This window comes from Lepidochelys olivacea (assembly GCF_965140295.1).
Source record: "Lepidochelys olivacea isolate rLepOli2 genome assembly, chromosome: 3".
Lineage (NCBI taxonomy): Eukaryota > Metazoa > Chordata > Testudines > Cheloniidae > Lepidochelys > Lepidochelys olivacea.
In genome coordinates, this window is record NC_140413.1 from 17,633,007 (window position 1) to 17,653,106 (window position 20,100).

Here is a 20,100-nt window from a genome sequence, read left to right on the forward strand (position 1 = left end):
TTAATGAAAAGAAACAGAGACCCAGAGATAAAAATCATTGCCTTGGGGGAGGGACAGAAAGGAAGATGTGGCTGAAGGAAGAAAGTGGGAGTTCAAAGGACCCATTTGATCCAAAGCAGAATGATCTGTATGAAAAATGCCTCTCTTGCAATTAGACAAGTTAGAAGCTCCGCTCCTCCACGGTTTGAACTAGTAATTTGGTTACATTTTGCAGTTTCTACACACGTTCTTCGTCTCGTTACCCTAGCTCCCCTGCCATCCCTTAGCTTCACTGTAGCTTATTATTCATACAGATGTGCACTGCCACATTAAATGCGTCCACACAGCAAAATAAAACCGCACAGGGTACAGTCTTCTAGGAAAATAACTGATTGACCAAACATTACTCCTCCTCCTGCTGTCATTATCTTGTGAAGAATACAAGCTTTCCAAAGGGTAGATTCTTTGCACATTAACAACTTGCCACAGTCACATCTGCTGAGCTAAGAAATCATACCTGGAATTCAACAAAAGTACTTAAGGGCAACCACATACCAGCCTCCTTTCATGCGGATTTATTCATAGTTAATCCCTACTGGGACACCGGTTAAAATAAAACAGATGTATGTACTTTGTCTCATCCCCCAGTTGACTCCCTTCAGGTGCTTTTTTGTCTCCTTCCATATTATATTCAAACTCTTCCATAACTCTTTCACATTCGCCCTCCTCCCCCTTGCCCTTTGCTGTGTCCAAGCAACATAGCTTCAGCTTCATCTCCTCCACACCTTTATTCCCGCTTCTCCCTATCCATGGAAGAAACTCTGTCTCCCACAATCAGTGTCCCTTCCTCCTTCAGATCCTTCCCCCAAACAACCTTCTTTTTTCTAGCTTTCTGCCACTAATCTCTGCTCTGGTGCCCTCCACTCCCATCTCTTATTGAGCTAAAATATGTAAATCCTATTATTGTAAACAAATAATTAAGAGTTGTATATGAAGCTAGCTAATTACTGCACAATCCCTCCTTCCTCCGTCACCAGCTGGGCACTTGAGACCTTTTACTGCCATTACATTGATTGTTTTCCCCCCATCTTCTTCCCAATAAAGACCTTTATTTAACAACAGCTTGGGAGTTGGTTGGGGGGCTCACTGCAGTTGAACCTAGCCCAGTACTCCCTGGAATCTGTAAGAGAACACTCGGGAGTCGTCTTGCAAGAGTACTTTGCAGTTTGCCAGGGTTCACGCTGCTGCCAGCTCAGACCTGGCACAGTTCACAATCACAGGCATGAATGAAAAGCCAGATGAACATACTAGGGGGGGAAATAAAGGCAGGTGGAATTTTTTGCTCTACTGTAACTAGCATATTAGTACAGGCATGATTACCTCTGCTTTTAGGGTGTTTTGGTAATTTTTACTGTTTTTCTGTTTATCTCTTGATTGACTTGTGCTGTTTGGGAGCTGTTATATAATTACCAGTCCATTCCATGATTGCTTAGACCAGGCCAGGACATAGAGACTGACCCCCTGTGTGATGATACTATGTACCATTAGGCTATGTTTAGAGAGTCTGGGAACTCGGAAGTCATAGGGAAAAATAATTTTGGATCCATATTATAGAGCTTGGCTTGAACCACTAATATCAGATCCAGCTCCAAATGTTTGCAGTGTTTGGAGGGGCTTGGGTCCATCTTTGAGATCTTTAAAAAAATTAGATATAGAATTGTCTCCTCCCACCACAAAAGTGCAGCTACCTCTGGGGTGGAACACCAATGTACACACAGGTTTCAGAGTAGCAGCCGTGTTAGTCTGTATTCGCAAAAAGAAAAGGAATACTTGTGGCACCTTAGAGACTAACCAATTTACTTGAGCATAAGCTTTCGTGAGCTACCACTCACGTCATCGGATGCATCCGATGAAGTGAGCTGTAGCTCACGAAAGCTTATGCTCAAATAAATTGGTTAGTCTCTAAGGTGCCACAAGTACTCCTTTTCTTAATGTACACACAGAGTGTGATATAATAATTTCAGACAGGAGGTTGGAATGATCACAAGCTAGAGTTCACCTCCTCTTCAGGTGGGTACTCCATGTTTTTCTATCACAAACTGAAAAATACTAAATCTTATAGAGTAAGTTGAAATAGGCAGAATGTAAGTGCTCAGATTTAGAATTTGGTCAGGAAACAGGTAAACATTAATGCTAGAGCTGTACAAAAAATTATCAACTTTTTTCCCTATGAAAAATGGCTTTTTGAAGGAAATAAACATTTTAATGGTAGATTTTTGTTTCCTATGACATTTTCTGATTTTTTTAGATGAAAAATAGAAAATCAAAAACTGGAAAAATTTACTGAATAACGCAGGGATTGTGTGTGTGTGAGAAATATACATTGTTATTTATAGTGGCAAGTCATAGTGATTCGTGACAATAACTTGTCATTGGGCCAGGGAAAGATAGGGAGAATGACTCTATGGCCTGGTAGTTAGGACACTCTCTTCAGGATATGGGCGACTCAAATTAAAGTCCGCGCTCCAATGAGTACTTAATTATTTATAAAAAGTGGAACAGCTTCAGGATTAGAGATGGAGAAAGCCCTATCGCAAAACATCCCACCTCTCAGTGCACCATCCTACCGTGTGGGAGACCCAAGTTCAAATCCCTTCTCCATACTAGATGGAGTGGGGACTTGGTCCTAAGTTTCCCACATCCCAGGTAAGTGCCCTGACCACTGGACTAAAGCTTATAAGGGAAGCAGCAGTTTGGCCACCTTCACCTCCAGCCATTTTGAGAGTCCTTTGCTTTTGTCAAAATGCCTGAAAGTTTAAACAAAACGTTTGGGGTCAAAATGAAATATTTTGTTCCTACATTTCCAGAATGTTTTGTGATGCTGGCAGACCTGGTACCAGCTCATGCGAAGGCCCCTGGGCCTCACTGAACACTGACAAAAGCCCAATCTGGCTCACCAGTGTGTTATGGCTGCTACTCTGAAACCTATCATTAAAATACATATTAGAGCTATAAGAATGTGTTTAGACTTTATGAAATGTTTCTAGGATGTTATATGTATTAATGTAACTTATAATATGGGTATCCCATGTTACAAGGTAATATTTAAGTGTTTGCTCTGTAACTATAAAAATGTTTGCTAAAACTGTAAAACCACACAGTCAGGAGAGAAGCATTACCAAGTGTGACATGCTAGTTTACCACAAGAGGTGTCATCTCCTCCTCTCCGAAAAAAGGCCTATCGACACCAGACAAGCCACTGTGGAACATCAGTGGACAAAAGACTTTGTTGAGTGCTTCCCCCATATCCACGGATAGGGTACTTGCACGAGCCCCCATCCCACCACAGCTTGAACATCGGGGGAAAGGCATACAACTTCCCTTCAGGGAGGAATTATCACCACCATGATGCTTGGAATTCAGAGAGGGCAATATTTCTAAGCATAAGCAAGGAATCTGGATCCCCAAGGTGCTTGGCTGGGTTAGCCCTAAAAGACGTATAGAGCTTGCTTATTATAACAGCTACTATCACCTTTTGGAACCTAAGACTGTATCTCATTTGTGTGCGTATATTTATGTGCTTTAACCATGTAAATAACTCTAATTTCCTTTTCTTAGTTAGTAAGTGTTTAGACAGCATTATAGGGTTGGATAGAAGCATTGTCTTTGGTTTGAGAAGGGGAAATAGCTCCCAGCTCTGTGCACTCTTTACACTGGCACTTTACAGCACTGAAACTTGCAGCATTCGGGGCGGGGCAGGGGGGGGTCACATCTCTGAGCGAGAAAGTTGCAGCGCCGTAACGTGCCAGTGGAGACAAGCCCTATCTTTACCCAAATGTGGCCAAACTGCTTAACAATGATATGCATGGTCTTCTGCCTGGATAGGATTTTGGAGGGGAAATTATATGAAAAATCAGGGACAGAGATACAGGGCAGAGTTAAGGGTACATGGAATACCTTAAGTGTGTGTTTCCATACATCCTAATTTTTTTTCCTTGAAGTGTAACCCAAACTTTTGAGTGTACAGGCTTTCTAATCTTTGTGATAGCTAGAAAATGATAATGTTCTCTTAGAGGATTTTGATACTAATAACTGGTAGATATCTACCATTCTAACTTCAGATTACAGCTTTTAGCTCGGGAAAATCATAGAATATCAGGGTTGGAAGGGACCTCAGGAGGTCATCTAGTCCAACCCGCTGCTCAATGCAGGACCAATCCCCAAATTTTGCCCCAGATCCTTAAATGGCCCCCTCAAGGATTGAACTCACAAGCCTGGGTTTAGCAGGCCAATGCTCAAACCACTGAGCCATCCCTCCCCCCTGAAAAATAACTGATCTAAACTGAATGGATAAATGGGTAGCTCTTAACTAAGAGAGACAGGCTTTCGAATTACACAGAGCTCTTCTTTAAGGCATCTCTACACATAAAATACTGGATCAGTGCATCTGCACTGATGCAGCTGCGCTGCTGTAGCACTTTAGTGAAGACGTTCCACTCCAATGGGAGAATTTTCTCCCATCAGCATAGTTAATCAACCTCCCCAAGAGGCGGTAGCTGTGCCAAAAGGAGAAGTTCTCCTGCCAGCATAGTGCTGTCTACACAGGAGGTTAGGTCAGTATAACAATGTCACTCAGAGGTGTGGATTTTTTCACACCCCAAGCAACATAGTTATACCAATATAGGTCTATAGCGTAGACCAGACCTAAGAGTGTCACAGCTTAATGCAAGATTAAACAGACATCTTAGCATAAGTAAGCACATATTCAAAGGGACCATTCAAGATGATGTGGCCCATTAACACCCCTGTAGTCATAGGACAAAAAGAGAGGTCAGTGGGTTACAGTTTCTTGTAATAATCCATAAATCAGAAATGGCCCACCTTGATGATCACTACAAAAGGTTTTTTTCTCTCCTGCTGGTAATAGCTCACCTTACCTGATCACTCTCGTTACAGTGTGTATGGTAACACCCATTGTTTCATGTTCTCTGTGTATATAAAATCTCCCCACTGTATTTTCCACTGCATGCATCCGATGAAGTGAGCTGTAGCTCACGAAAGCTTATGCTCAAATAAATTTGTTAGTCTCTACGGTGCCACAAGTACTCCTTTTCTTTTTGCCTTTATTAAGACCATGATGTTTATTGCCTAGCAAAATTAGGAATTTAAAGCTCCCAGGCTCATCTTCTGAAAGTGTTGTGCAGGTTTCCTTTGAGGATGAGGACTGATAGATCAGATATAGATTGATTGCTCTGTGAAAAGCGTTCACCCCCAGGTGGCAGGGTGTTTTTGTCTTTTATCATTTTCCTGTGTGAGTTCATTTGAGAGCAAAGTGATTGTCTGATTTCACCCACATAGTTGTTATTGGGGCATTTAGTGCACTGGATGAGGTACAGTACATGTTGTGATCAGCATGTGTAGGATCCATGGAACTTGAAAGGTGTGTTGTGGGGCGTGTTGATCATTATAGAAGCGGAGATATGTCTACAAGTTTTGCATCTGTTGTTCTGGCAGGATCTGGTGCCGCTTTGAGTTGGTGTGTCCTGGTCTGTAGGGAGCTTGCTTCTGACGATGACCTTGGAGAGGTTGGGGGGTTGTTTGAATGCCAAAAGTGGGGTTTCAGGAAAGATTTCTTTTAGGATGCGATCCCCATCAAGTATCCGTTGTTGTTTTTTGATCATGCACCATAAGACTTCCAGTGTGATGTGGTAGGTGACAACTACATGTATGTGGTCAGAGGGTTTTTTATTTCTGTATTGAAGCAGGTTCTCTTGTGGTATTTGGGTGACACATTCCATGATGGGATCTACTTCTCTGGTGGAGTGTCCTTGTTTGGTGAAGGCAGTTTTTAATATGTTAAGGTGTGTATCCCGGACTTTCTCCTTGGAGCATATACAGTGCCTGGCTGTAGATAACAGATTTCTTGGTGTATTTGGGGTGGCTACTAGATCTATAAAGGTAAGTGTGGTGATTCATGGGTTTCTTGTATATAGTTGTTTGTAGGATTCCATTGTTGAAGCAGATTGTTGTGTCCAGGAAGCTGATGCTAATGTGGGAGTGTTCCAGAGAGAGTTTAATGGATTCGTGGTGGTTGAAGTTGTGGTGGAAATCTCTGAGGGATTTTAAGTTGGCTGTCCAGATGATGAAAATATCATCAATGTATCGCAGGTATATCATTGGTTTCGTGGTGCATTTGTCTAGAAATGCTTCTTCAAGGTGTCCCATGAAGAGGTTGGCATATTGTGTCCATTCATGTAAGACTGCAGGCTGCATTTAGAGGAAAATCTCAGCTGTGAATGGCCAACACTTAGTTCAATAGTCATTCAACAGCTCATAATTGAGGTTAATGCCGAAAAGCTTGATGCCTAACTTATTAGTGCATTTAAGCTTCTGCAGGTTGCTGATGACATGTTGACATGCTCATTAGATTAACTCTGAGGCAGGCATTTGATACCATGAGCAATTAAGATATATTAGTATGGACCAGTTGTTTTCAACCAGGGATCTGGGTCCCCCTAGGGGGCCACGAGCAGGTTTCAGGGGGTCCATCAAGCAAGGCCAACATCAGACTCGCTGGGGCCCAGGGCAGAAAGCTGATGCCCCACCACATGAGGCTGAAGCCTGGGGCCCTGAGCCCCACCACCCAGGGCTGAAGCCGAAGCCTGAGCAATGTAGCTTCGTGCGGGACCCTATGGCATGGGGCCCCAGGCAATTACCCTGTTTGCTATCCCCTGGCACTGGCCCTGGCTTTTATATAAAAGCATGTTGAGGGGGGACGCCAAAAAAAAAATTAAGAACCCCTGGTATGGACCACATGTACATCAATGTGTCTCTTTTTCTCTCTTCTCACTAAAAGGTTATCCTGTTTTCTTTACAGTTTAGTATTTCCTCTGATCTTCAATTTCAGAGAGTAACTCAACATGTCTTTGGTGTGTGCATACCATTACCTCTGATTTTTTCAGCTACCTTGGCTTCTTTTTCTCCAAGTTTATGACAAGGTGTAGCTGGCCAGCTCTCAGCCTGGGCACGGCTGTCATCTTTTTTAAGTCTGCTGCCCCTGGGTCCTCTCCAGCTCCCCCACTCCTGGGCAAGCTCACTGTTCTCTGTGGGAGATAAGCTCAGTCCCAGGGGCCTTTCTGAGTGTAGTCCCTAGCGCTGCTCCTCAGATCCAGTTACAGGGCACTGACAGAGAGCAGATGTTCAGATCCCCTTTCAGGGCTGCAAAGTTTGTTCACCCTAAACTGAGGGGATCAGGGGAATGGAAGGCTAGTCACTGCCTTGGGCTGGGCTCCCTTGGCTCCTGGGCTCATGAGCAGCCTCTGTTCTTGGGCAAACTTTCCCCCCAGTCTGTGGCCAGCTTCACCTTTTTAAGTTCCCCTTCTCCAAGTAAAGGGAGCTCTACATGGGCGCCTAACTGGCACTGCCCGAGTGCAGGACACAGGGCCGGGGCAACCACTAGGCGAACGAGGTGGTCGCCTAGGGCACCAAGTGGTTGGGGGTGGCAGTGGAGCAGAGGTAAGCTGGGGCGGGGGGCACGGGGAGGACCACCTGCAGCAAGTAACGGGGGGAGGGGCGGTGCACAGGGGAACCGCTCCCCGCTCCAGTTCACCTCTGCTCCACCTCCTCCCCTGAGCACCGCCCCACTCTGCTTCTCTCCCTCCCAGGCTTGCGCGCCAAACAGCTGATTGGAAAGGAGGGAAGGAGGCAGAGCAGAGGTGAACTGGGGCGGGGAGCTGCTGCAGGGGGGGCTCCCCGGGCTGAGGGGAAGGAAGGGGGGTGCAGCAGGGAGCTGCTGCGGCGGTAGGTGTGAAACTTTCTTGCACCGGCCCTGGCAGGACGCTGTCAGTGCGATGAGGATGTGTCCCCTCCCCTCACACAAGGCAACAGGAAATTATCTGAGATTTGAAGAATTCCCATTCCTGTGATTGCCCTGAACGTGAAAGGGATATGAAGAACGCTGGGAGGGGAGAAGCTTGCAATTTTGGAAAAGCCATCGAAGGTGAAGGCAAGCGCCTTGTGCAACTGAATCTTATGCTCTGCATTTGATATCAATGCCTGAGCCTCTGGCAGAAGTGGGGTTTGTGAGAGTCTACTGAAATGGAATAATGCCGCAATCAGCCACTCCAGGGTCTGCATTAGTAAGTCTTTTGTTGCATGCCTCAGGTGCAGCGTATGGTCTTCATTCACCTAGGAAGTGCACTAATGTTACTATTATTTATATTATGGTAGTGCCTAGAGGCCTCAGTGAAGATAGGGACCCTATTATGCTATGTGCTCCCATAATAAGAGACAGTTGCTGCCATGAAGAACTTGCAATCTCAATAGACAAGGCAAGACAAAGGGTACGAGAAGGAGATAATTATTATTAGTTCCATTTTACATATAGGGAACCAAGGCACATGGAGATTAAGCTACTTGCTCAAGGTCATACAGGCAAACTGTGACAGAGGCAGGAGTTGAATCTAGGTGCCTCTCACGTCCCAAAACAATACCTTAACTACAAATCCATCCTTCCCCACCAATAGATCACTAATCCACATTCTGGAGTGCTTTGCTCCTGTGAAAGAGTCATACTCTAATTTTACATTAAATTGTTTTTAATTCAGGGAGATGCCTGCAATGTACCCTTCCACCATGACAAGTAATTTCTTGTATAAAGTTAAGAGAAAATAGTAGGGACCAAAAACCATGGTCTTCCCTTTCTCTGCTATTTTGAAAGTGCTCATTGTTTATTAATTTTTTTCTAACCCCTTCACTCTCTACTTTTAAGGCTCCCCGTGTGTTTGGGCCTCTTCACACACCTATCTCCTGAGAAGAATGGCTGGCTTTTTCTCCAGCGCCTCACCCCAAACTTCCTCTCTTCATCACTCAGCCCCCACAGGAGTCTTTGTCCTGCCCATCATCATTTCCCCTCCCTGCTTCATACCCATTTAACATAACGGGCTCAGGTATTTTTTCTATCTATGTCTCTCTCCTCCTCCTTTTTGTGTTTAAGTGATATGGGCATTGGGAGTTGGTGCATACCTGTGACATCATCTAAAAGGCCCAACCAGTATGGCTTTGGAGAAGCAGTGTCCTAAGTCACACTCTGTTAGGATCGTAGTGTGATGCTATTACCTTGGTTGACACACCAAGGATTGAACTGGGAAGCTCCAGAGATAAAAAGCCTCAGCTGCTACAGCGTGAGCTAAAGCCGCATAGCTAAGGGCTGTAATAACTCATATCTTTTGTGGATCAGGCACAGATCACACACACGCATGGGGGGCTGCCAACTTTCTGATTGCAGAAAGCCAAACACCCTTGCACACATACACACTATGGCCATTCATTTCAAAAATAAAACGATGACAAAGTTTCATCTATTTGTGCATGGACAAACTGCTCAGAGGTCAGATCCTAGAAAAGTTACTAAAAAGTTCTCCTTTCCCATGACTTCACCAATCTCAAATCTGCTGAAAGACTCTTCAATAAAAAAGGATTCAAAGTTCCCCAGTCATCTATCCCACCACCAACCCATTTCTGGCTAATGTGCCTGTTTGAAGAGAATGGACACAAGTGATGGAAGAGACCTTTTAGGCCATCTAGTCCAATGCCCAACCAAGAAAGGATTGTTCCCATAGAGAACCAAAGCTGTGTCCTTGGACACGTTCCTCAGGAAATAGGGGCTCTTCTAGCAGACATCTAGGAGCACAGCTGCCTCCAGAAGTATGAGAAACACCATTTTATGTAACTGAAAGAAGCTAATTAAAAGAGTCCGTGTGGAGGAAAAGCTGATAGGCCTGCGGGGGGAGGGGAGGATTTGGGGGGTTTTTTGTTTTTGTTTGTTTCCCTTAAATCAAGAGATCATCATAATGTTCATGTAGAAAATGAACCATTTTAATCATCAGTTGGTCCCAATTTAGCAAAATACTTAAGCATTTACTTAACTTGAAGCTTGTGAGACATCCCAGGCCTAATCAGAAAGTAATTTAAGGGTTTGCCTATCTTCAGTGGCATTTAAACACAGATTGAACATTAAGCACACATTTATGTGGTTTCCTGAATAGAGATGGGAATACTCATTGCTTAAAGTTAAGCACATACTTGAGTGCTCTGCTGATCTAGGGCTTAGGTCTCAAAGCTGCCAGGGACGTGGAATAGGGAACCAAATTGAGGATGCTGGAGGAAATAGGGAGACATGAAAGAAACTGCAAGGTCAAAAGGAACAAAGAAAGAGCCCTTGAGAATAGAATGGGAAATTTAGAGAAAGGAGGAGGCCAGGAGCAAAGAAATCCTTTCAAATAATTATTACAAAAACAACAATGACCTCAAACACTCTAGCAGCACTGATTGTAGACTGCAAAGTTATGTAGCATTATAAGAAAGAGTTTAAAGCTCTTGTTAAAACTGAAATACAAGCTTTAGTCTTGTTTGCACATCTCCTTGCTTGCTGCAATGGGCTAACAGCTTAAAGATATTTTAAAGTAAGAACTGCACTAAATCTTTTGTGACTTGGTCTGATTAAAGGTGCTGTGCTCAGAAAGTGGCCCCAACACATGCATTTTCTGCTTAACCTGAATGTACTTGCCTTTGCTCTCTTTCATTTTTTTGTAATCCAGTAGTGGGGAGCTGCACACTGGGAAAACCCACCTTCCACATTGTACCATTATCTAAACCTGGCACTGAACCAAACTTTAATATTTCAGTCTTGCCGGTTTTCAGGTTTGGAATGTTTTTATGTTGGAGGATTTCATCTGTTCCCTGACTCGGCTAATGGAATCCTAATGTACATGGGAGATCACTATCTAATCAGACTGCCAATTACTTGCTTGTTTCAGTCATCTTCTACATACAAGATAACTTGTACTATTTCCATTGCAGCTAAGTTATGCCTATAGGAGTTTCATACAAAACGCAAAGGATATAACATGATACTCAGAGGACTGAGAAATGATCCTATTATGCTGACCTGAGATAATACAGGACCCTCCTGACGGCTGGAATAATAACAATAAACTACTCAAGCAGGGATGAAAACTTGAGTTAAACAGCAAGTTAGATGAAACCTGTAATTATTAACTTACAACTTGAAACCAGATTCAATCAGCATGATTCTAGATGCCTAAGAGGAATTTAACAATAAAATATGGAACTGGAGAATGGTCTAAAGCCAGTATAGTAGCTGGGTTGAACTTCCATGACCTGCTGTTTAAAAAAAACTAAAGGTACCTGTGATGATGTTCAATGATCACTCTGGGCCAAAAGTATTTGAAACAGATCCTCTTTATTTAGTGATGCAGATCCCACTGTGTCTGTGAATCAGAACATGGGCTTCTGCAATGCTCCTCCCCCAGACTTCCTTTCTGGGAACTTAAAGCGCATTTCCCAATATCACACCTGTTTTGCCCCATCTTTAGAATATGAATTGGACTCTGCGGCCTTGGAACTCAATGGAAAACCTCCCATGGACAATTTAGAGGAGAGCGTGTATAAACGCTGGGGCTGGCAGGATTTTGTAGGAGTGGGTGTGATCATCACAGAATCGCAAGCCAGAGATGTCAGTGATGGGAAACCCCTATTAGTAGAGCCCTGTGTTTATTGCAAATATGAAATAACATGAAATAAAATGAAAAAACATATAAAATGGAATAAAACAAAACACTCACCCCGCAGCAGCAACTTCGCAGCTCCTGTCCCGCGAGGTTGGGCCCAGCTCCCCACACTGGGTATTGCAACCTGGCACACGGGGTTGCAGCACCACTCAGGCTTGACCCAGCTCCCCTTCTGTCATCATGATGGGGGCGACAACTGGGCCAAACCTGAGCAGTGCTGCAACACCATGAGCCAGGTTGCAACACTCAGAGCAGGGAGTCAGCCCAGCCCTGCGGGACAGGAGCCACTACTGGAGGCTGAATGTAAGACAGGCTCGCACTGGTGACAGGAGCCAACCTCAACCCCACTCACCCCCACATGTGGATAAAATGAAATAACACAAAATTCCCAAACAAGAAAACAAAAAATTATAAAAAAGAAAACATTTCACAGGGCTCTCCCTATTACGTCGCCTCACTTCCCCAGTTCTGGCAGCACAGGGTTGTTCCATGGAGCATATTCCAGGTTACAATATTATCTATCACAAACCTTGCAACAGCAAAGAGGAGGCCGAGGTTTCTGCCAATAACCCCACTGTACCATTTGTTTGGTGCCTATAGTCATTGTCACCCTTTGGTTACTCCATCAGTTAGTCCCTTGGCAGGTTTTTCAGGAATTGCTAAAAGCAGGAGACATTCCTCTCCGTTCAGCTCTCCCCAAGCTCTGGAACCAGAGCCAAACCTGGCTGACCTGTCATCAAAGCTACTGAAGTTTGTTCAGAGAGAAATGTCTCAGTAATATGATATTCCACCCGCACGTCCATCCCAACCTTTATATCAACATGCTCCGTTCCACAGTCCCCTCTGGAGCAGGTCAGTGGTTCCACAGCACCATTGGCACAAGACTGCCCCCACCTCATTCAGTGGATGAGCAGGAAGAGTGACAGAGCTCAGGCTGCAGGATCACACACAGCAGTACAGCCTGACATGCATCATCACTAAAAGCCAAACCCTGAAGTCCCTCCCCACCCAATATTCACTCAGGCAAAACTCCTTGTGAAGTCAAACTCGAGTTTTGCCTGAGTCACCGCTTGTATCCTGCCATGTATCCTCTTTGGCCCAAACAAAGGATTCCATCATAGAAATGTAGGATGGAAAGGTCATCTAGGACATCTAGTCCAGTCCCCTGCACTGAGGCAGGACTAAGTATTATCTAGACCATGCCTGATGGGTGTTTGTCTAACCTGTTCTTAAAAAACTTCAGTGATGGAGATTCCACAAGACAATTTGTTCTAGTGCTTAACTATCCTGACAGTTAGGAAGTTTTCCCTAATGTCTAACCTAAATCTCCCTTCCTGCAATTTAAGCCCATTATTTCTTGTCCTGTCCTCAGTGATTAAGCAGAACAATTTATCACGCTCCTCTTTATAACAACCTTTTACGTACTGAAAGACTATTATTATATGCCTCCTCAGTCTTCTCTTCTCCAGACTAAACAAAGCAAGTTTTTTCAATCTTTCCGTGTAGGTCATGTTTTCTAGACCTTTAAATCATTTTTGTTGCTCTCCTCTGGACTTTCTCCAATTTGTCCACATCTTTCACAAAGTGTGGTGCCCAGAACTGGACACAATACTGCCGGTCTTGTCAGTGCTGAGTAAAGTGGAAGAATTACTTCTTGTGTCTTGCTTACAACATCCCAGAACGTTGTTAGCTTTTTTGTTGCAATAATATTACATTGTTGACTCATATTTAGTTTGTGATCCACTATCACCCCAGATTCTTTTCTGCAGTACTCCTTCCTAGGTAGTCAATTGCCATTTTGTATTTGTGTAACTGATGATCCTTTCTTAGTGTAGTACTTTGCAAATGTCCTTATTGAATTTCATCCCGTTTATGTCATTGTGACCTAGGGTAACCAGACAGCAAATGTGAAAAATCGGGACGGGGCGGGGGGTAATAGGGACCTATATAAGAAAAAGACCCAAAAATCAGGACTGTCCCTATAAAATCGGAACATCTGGTCATCCTATTGTGACAGGAAATGATTATACTATATTTTAGCCTAGTTTAAAACCCTAATCATTTATACTTCTGTAACATTTTTCACCCAGAAAGATCCTAAAGTGCTTCACAAACTATGGACACATGCAACAGCATGGATATGCAGCGAGCTCTTCGTTAAGGGCAGTAGCCAAAGCACACCAATGCAGGATGAGGAGATTTTAGTGAAGAGCTCCTGGGCAAATATCTGCTTTTACAAAAAGTACCAAGGGTTATTTAACAGTTACATAGAGAAAACAGGCTCCCAGATTTTTAAGAGTTCCTCTGAAAGACCTACACACAACAAACTGCATAACATCCAACTGATCACCTCAGTCATGTGAGAGGCTGTGTCGGCCCTGAGGAATCTAGAGTTCTAACCGGACGTTTAGACCACTATGCCATCATCTCCAGTAGTTGTGCCTAGTAGTTGCTAATACTTGTGCTACTAGGTCAGGTGGTCTTATCACCTGATACTAAACATTATCTTGGACTTCTTGTAACTTTTCACTAAAAGGGAAGGGGCGTCAAGTTTGGGGAAAAAAGGATTCCCACCTTAAGTAAATCTTATTTAAGGGTGGGGAGAAAGGCAAATGGGACTCTTCTCCATTGCCTACCCAAGAAGAAGGACTTCTGAAAGAACCCGAAGGGACAAGGGAACTAAACTGAAGGGAAAGGCAGGGGTGAGTCCAGACTGAGACAGGGGTCCAGTCTGTAAGAAGAAATAACTGCAACGCTGAACTACAGAAACTCTGCATCCTGCCTAATTCAACATTCAGGGTGAGAAATTATATTTTGTAACCTGCTTCTTTAGTGAGTCAAGCTTAGTTTGCGTGTTTTGTTTTATTTGCTTAGTAATCTGCTTTGTTCTGTTGGCTCTCTCTTTAACTACTTAAAATCTACCTTTTATAGTTAATAAATTTGTTTTGTTTATTATTAAACCCAGTTTCTGTAATTTCTAACTTGGGAGGGGACAATAAGTTGTGTATATCTTGAGGGAGGGGGTGAATTTATGAGCTTGCATTATATAGATTTCTCTACAGCACAAGACAATATACCTTTGGATCTGCACTCCAAGGCAGGTGGACACCTGAGTGCTGGGGCAAGTCCCTTAACCTGAGTCTTCCCAGAGCGGATCTCAGTGTCTATGTCATTCTGCAGTTGGGTGTGGCCCTGTCTGTGTGTGCTGGAGGAAACTTAAGAGCCTGACTCAGCAAGACAGATAAAAAGGGGGCCCATGCTGGCAAAACAAGCGGGCTCAGTGGTATCTCAGGACAGCAGGTGGTATCTTAAAAGGGGCAACCTGTCACAGTAACTAGCAACTGGGAATACAGGATCTGATCCGAAGCTTGTTAAAAAGAAAGACTCCCAGGGACGCTAATGTGCTTTGGATCAGGCCCATAATGCAGGGGCCCAGCAATGTGGCATGTGCATCAGGAAGAGATTTCCAGTTGGAAGTGCATCTCCTGGGTTCATTTTGGTTTGTATTTGGATTTCAGGTTAATGTTTGTTCCATCACATCAGACTCTATTCCATCAACATAAGAAGCCTTTCCCTGCTGGTCTCTAAAATAGCTAATACAGTCACAGGGCACTCTCCAGTTGGTAAATTCACAGAGCTGTGTCAACATCCACTCTGCTTCTGCTACCTCTGTTCAAAATACACTTCCCTGTCCGCTACTGCCAAAGGAAGCAACAGACTTATAAACAACCTCCCTTAGCAAATGCCCCTACACAAATCATTCCCAAATGTTATAAATCAGTAAAATTTCATCACTGAACAAAGATGGACGAGATGCTCCTTTGAGAGGAATAGTTATTGCTCTACTGCAAAACCCTGATGCCTGATTAAGTAGAACCACAATGTACATCTAATACTATGACACACTGAAACATATAGAGTATATGTAATAGTTACCGCTGATCACACTACTTTGGCTAGCAAATACCATCAAACAAACCTTGGGGTGTTTTTCCATTAACTCGGTGGGTGCTAATATTTTTGTTTAAAATGATAGAAACTGAGAACCAGAGACCCAAAATCTTGTTGCAAGCAAATACAACAATATGCCAGTGTCTCCACTCAGAATGGGAGCATCAGCAGAGTTATCCCTTTACCAAAGCTCATACAGTGGGATGGTGATGGATGAATTAAAAAACATTCATTCCATAAATTCTGCTTTTCATATCAACCTGCTGACAGGAAGAACTCAGCATTAAACCATTCACAGAGGCTGCCAGGCCCCTAGTTAGTCTACATTCCCAAACAGAGTTGCCATACACTGCACAATCAGCTTGATGAATGACAAACTTCCATGCATTGCCACAATAGGTTGACCTCTTAGTTCATGAGCCAGAACAAAGGCAACGCAGGGAGAGGGCACATAGGGGTTACGTGCCCTCTCAGATATAACTGCTTCGCTTGTACTAAGAATGCTTACACAGACTGAGCATGCTCAGTAACATCTGCTGAAGCCGCTCCCCTCACTCTGCCCTTACTTCTGCCCCTCCCCCCACCATCGGCAGGTACAGGTCATCTCTGAACCAGCATGTTTCCCAAATTGAACATTAAAGAAGCTTACCACAGGTGTAGATTACATTGAGGTGCTTGTGGACACCTGGGTAACAAGGATCACTGAATTCATAGGTGCTGGCATACACACTGCAGCTTCTTTTTCCATGGCAGCGTCTGGTCATGAGCTGGAGAGCTGTGGCTGACTGACACTCTGAAAGGGAAAAAGACAGGTAACTGTTCTGAATGCACGCCATCCTTGTCAGAACCTTTGGGAGAAAACCTATCAAATGTAGGCTAGGAACAACAGATCAGCACTTTGACATTGACGTGAAATATTTCAAGGCCTCCGAGCCTGCACCATGAAGAGGATACAACTCTAAACTCATCAGTTCAAAATCATGGGCTAGATAAGAGGTGACCAAACTACTGCAGGCTGGAGGGGGAAAGAGATCAGGAACCTTCTTCCTCATTGACATAAATAAGGTTACAAATGAGGCAGGTTTGTTTTCAGAGGGGAAAAAATGACCCACAAAAGAAATAATAATACCACCTAGATCTTACAGACCACTTTTCTTCTACAGATCTTAAAGCATTTTATAAAGGAGGTCAGTGTTGTTATCCCCATTTTACAGATGGGGAAACTGAGGCATAAGATATATGAAGTGGCTTGCCCAACATCACTCAGCAGAGCAGTGGCAGCTCTGGGAATAGACTCCAGGTCTCCTAAGGGACAGTTCAGTGCTCAGTCCACTACAGACACATGCCACCCTATAGGCTAACCTAAGAGAATGTCACATGACCAGAATGCACATGAATTCTAAGGACTTTGGATCATCTTGTGGAATTCCCATGTATCTATGTTCAGTTTTTATAATGGCATTCCCAAGACAGTAGAATCTGAGTGCCTTCCATATCAATAGCAATAGCGAACTCCCCAGTAGACTTAATGGTGCCTCTGGTTCTCCACCTTTTTGAAAGGGTGAACATGGAAACTCTGCTTGGGGTCCTGCTTTCACTAGTTTATTTTAGTTGGCTGGTTGATGTTTTTTGTTTGTGGGGGGAGTTGGGGGAGTTTTCCAAATCTCCAAACCTTCAGATTGTGAAAATACCATGGACTATGTGATTCAGAGCACTGTTGTTGGAAGTCTGTAACCTTCCAGGCTGGAACAATAGAACCCAAAGAGCTGAGAACTCCCACATTTGTCTTAACAGGGGGCCAGACTTTTACCCTGACTATGGCCAGGCGTACACTAAAAATTTAGATCCACATAGCTACATTGCTTAGTGGGGGTGTGAAAGGGCTTGTTTACATTATGTGGGGCTACAAAGGCAGAGCTGCGGCACTGCAGCAGGCTGCTGTAACTTCGCAGTGTAAACGCATTTGTGACAGAAGGGGTTTTTCCATCACCCCCCACCTCCCAAGCAGCTTCCATCAACCACGCCGCATCAACACCAGTGGTTAGGTCGACATAGCGATAGTGCTCAAGGTACGTAGCTATGTCTATCTACATTTTTAGTGTAGACCAGGCCAAAAATTGACACCCCGGAGCACTGTAGCTATGCCAACCTAATCCCTGCTGTAGACATGGCTCGGGTCAATGGAAGACTGCTTCTGTCTACCTCGCTGCTGCCGCTCAGTGAGGTGGAGTTCCTTCAGCGATGGATAAATCTTTTTCATTGCTGTAGAATGTGTCTACACTAGAGAGTTACAGTGGCATAGCATCAGCGCTCTGTAGTGCAGAGAAGCCCTATGTCTATTTAAAGACCAAAATAATTAAACTTTTAGTTCTGCTTAGATTCAGCAATTATCCAGTGTGGCTGGAAATGCTGGGCCTATTTGACCATCCCAGTCACCTGGATACATTTTGAATATGCAAAACAACAAGGTGAATATTCAGCCAACTATTATTTTAAATCAGGATGTTCACTGTCGCTTTCATGAACTAAGGTGAAAATGACTTTCACAAACCTAAACACTGAACTGCATTTTGGGTCTCATGGTGATATTCGGTATTAACTATATGAATATGGACAAATAGAATAAAAGAAATTTCTCAGACATTAAGTTATTTTTAAAAGCAATAATACAGAGATATGTAGAAGGTGGGGGTAATATCTGCAGATATTGCCATAATTCCTAATCATCTAGTTACCTGAGCTCATAGGTATCACATTAATAAATAATAAGAATGTATATTCTACAGAATTCCAAACTTTGAGGCACTGTATAAACACTCATGAAGCACCATGACTCTTGTCTATGCAGCTCAAGTGTAATATTCAAGAACTATCCCTACTTTAAAGATGGAGAAACTGAGGCAAAAACTGCCTCAGATTGCCCAGCAACAAGGCCAGGAATAGGACTCAAGATTTCTGACTCCTACATCTGAGCTCTACTCATTACACAACACTATCTCAGTAACTAACCAGGAGGCAGAAAATTAACCTAGAAGAAATGGAATGTTAGAACTGAACCAGTGAGAGCCATGACTGACAGGTGAGAATTCAGAACACAAAACCCAGCAGAGGGCGTCATGTCTTTATTCTGAAATCAAAGGTGACATTTTATTTTGCATGCTGTGCATGACAAAAGAACAGAGCTACAGATCAGGGGTTTCATACTGAAACCCCCAAGCTTCTGTAGGCAATTTTTCCTTTGAGTGCCAGAGGTCTCCATTGGAACACCTGGAAGGCAGCAATCCTGCTTTAGTCCTTCTTTGTCATACAGCCAATAAAACAATATAAGCCCAGTGCAGCTTACATGGGGAGTGTCTACTCCTTGAATCTGTTATTGTTCTCATGCAGGACAGTCAATGTTCCCTACTCAGGAGCAATGCCACCTCGGTGGGAGTGTGGAGAATTAGCCATGCAGCTCCCATTACTGTTACCACAAGGTGCATGCACTACTGAAGGTACTCTCCCTTTTGAATACATGCTGGTAAGAATAAGCTGTAACAAGTGTGACAGGGTCAGGCCAGATGGCTACAGAAGAGTAATTTTTTATTTATTTATTTATTTGCGTGGCATGTTGGGGTTTTATTGCAGTGCTGGGGTGGTGCCCATCACCGGGGCATCAGGGTGTGGCCAAGGCCAGGCAGGGCCACGGGTCTAGCATCGCCTCAGGAGGCTCAACGGAGCTACATGGGCCCTGAGCGGGAAGCAGGGGACACCGGGGCAGGGGGGGGCAGCCAGGCCCGGCAGGGGGCGCTTGGACCTGCCACGGGGTGCCTCAGAAGTCGGGCCGATCCTTCTTCAAGCTCTTGTACAGTAATAGAAGGCAGATATATTAGCCCCAGGTTAAATAGGTCCCTTTTCCCTGGGTAAGGTAATAGGGAAGGTTCCAGAACAATCAGGAACCTTCTGGAGACAATTAAGACAAACAAGCTGATTAGAACACCTGCAGCCAATCAAGAAGCTGTTAGAATCAATTAAGGCAGGCTAATCAGGGCACCTGGGTTTTAAAAAGGAGCTCACTTCAGTTTCTGGTGCGCATGTGGGAGCAAGAGGCACTAGGAGCTGAGAGTGAGAACGTGGACTGTTGGAGGACTGAGGTGTACAAGCATTATTAGACACCAGGAGGAAGGTCCTATGGTAAGATAAAGAAGGTGTTGGGAGGAGGCCATGGGGAAGTAGCCCAGGGAGTTGTAGCTGTCGCACAGCTGTTCCAGGAGGCACTCTACACAGCTGCATTCCACAGGGCCCTGGGCTGGTAACCGGAGTAGAGGGCGGGCCCAGGTTCCCCCCAAATCCTCCCAACTCCTGGTCAGACACAGGAGGAGTTGACCTGGACTGTGGGTTCACGAAAATGGCCAAACTGAGGGCTTCCATGAAGCTCCAAGGTGAGCAAATCCACCAATAAGCACCAGACCCACCAAGATAGAGGAGGAACTTTGTCAGACAAGCTACATCCTCTCCCCTACACCTTAACATACTGTGCTGCCTCTTTGCCTCCCAGCCCTTCAGATTCCTGCACACAGAAGAGACTGCTGCCTGCTTT

At 44.2% G+C, this 20,100-nt stretch overlaps 1 protein-coding gene across 1 annotated transcript in view; it reads right to left on the bottom strand.

Moving 5' to 3' along the window:
- EVA1A (eva-1 homolog A, regulator of programmed cell death) overlaps positions 1–20,100 on the bottom strand; it is a 312,143-nt gene that overhangs the window by 133,402 nt on the left and 158,641 nt on the right. Inside the window, exon 5 of the mRNA XM_084623447.1 lies at positions 16,171–16,314. Coding sequence (XP_084479573.1) covers positions 16,171–16,314 — 144 coding nt within the window. The remainder of the gene's footprint in view (positions 1–16,170; positions 16,315–20,100) is intronic.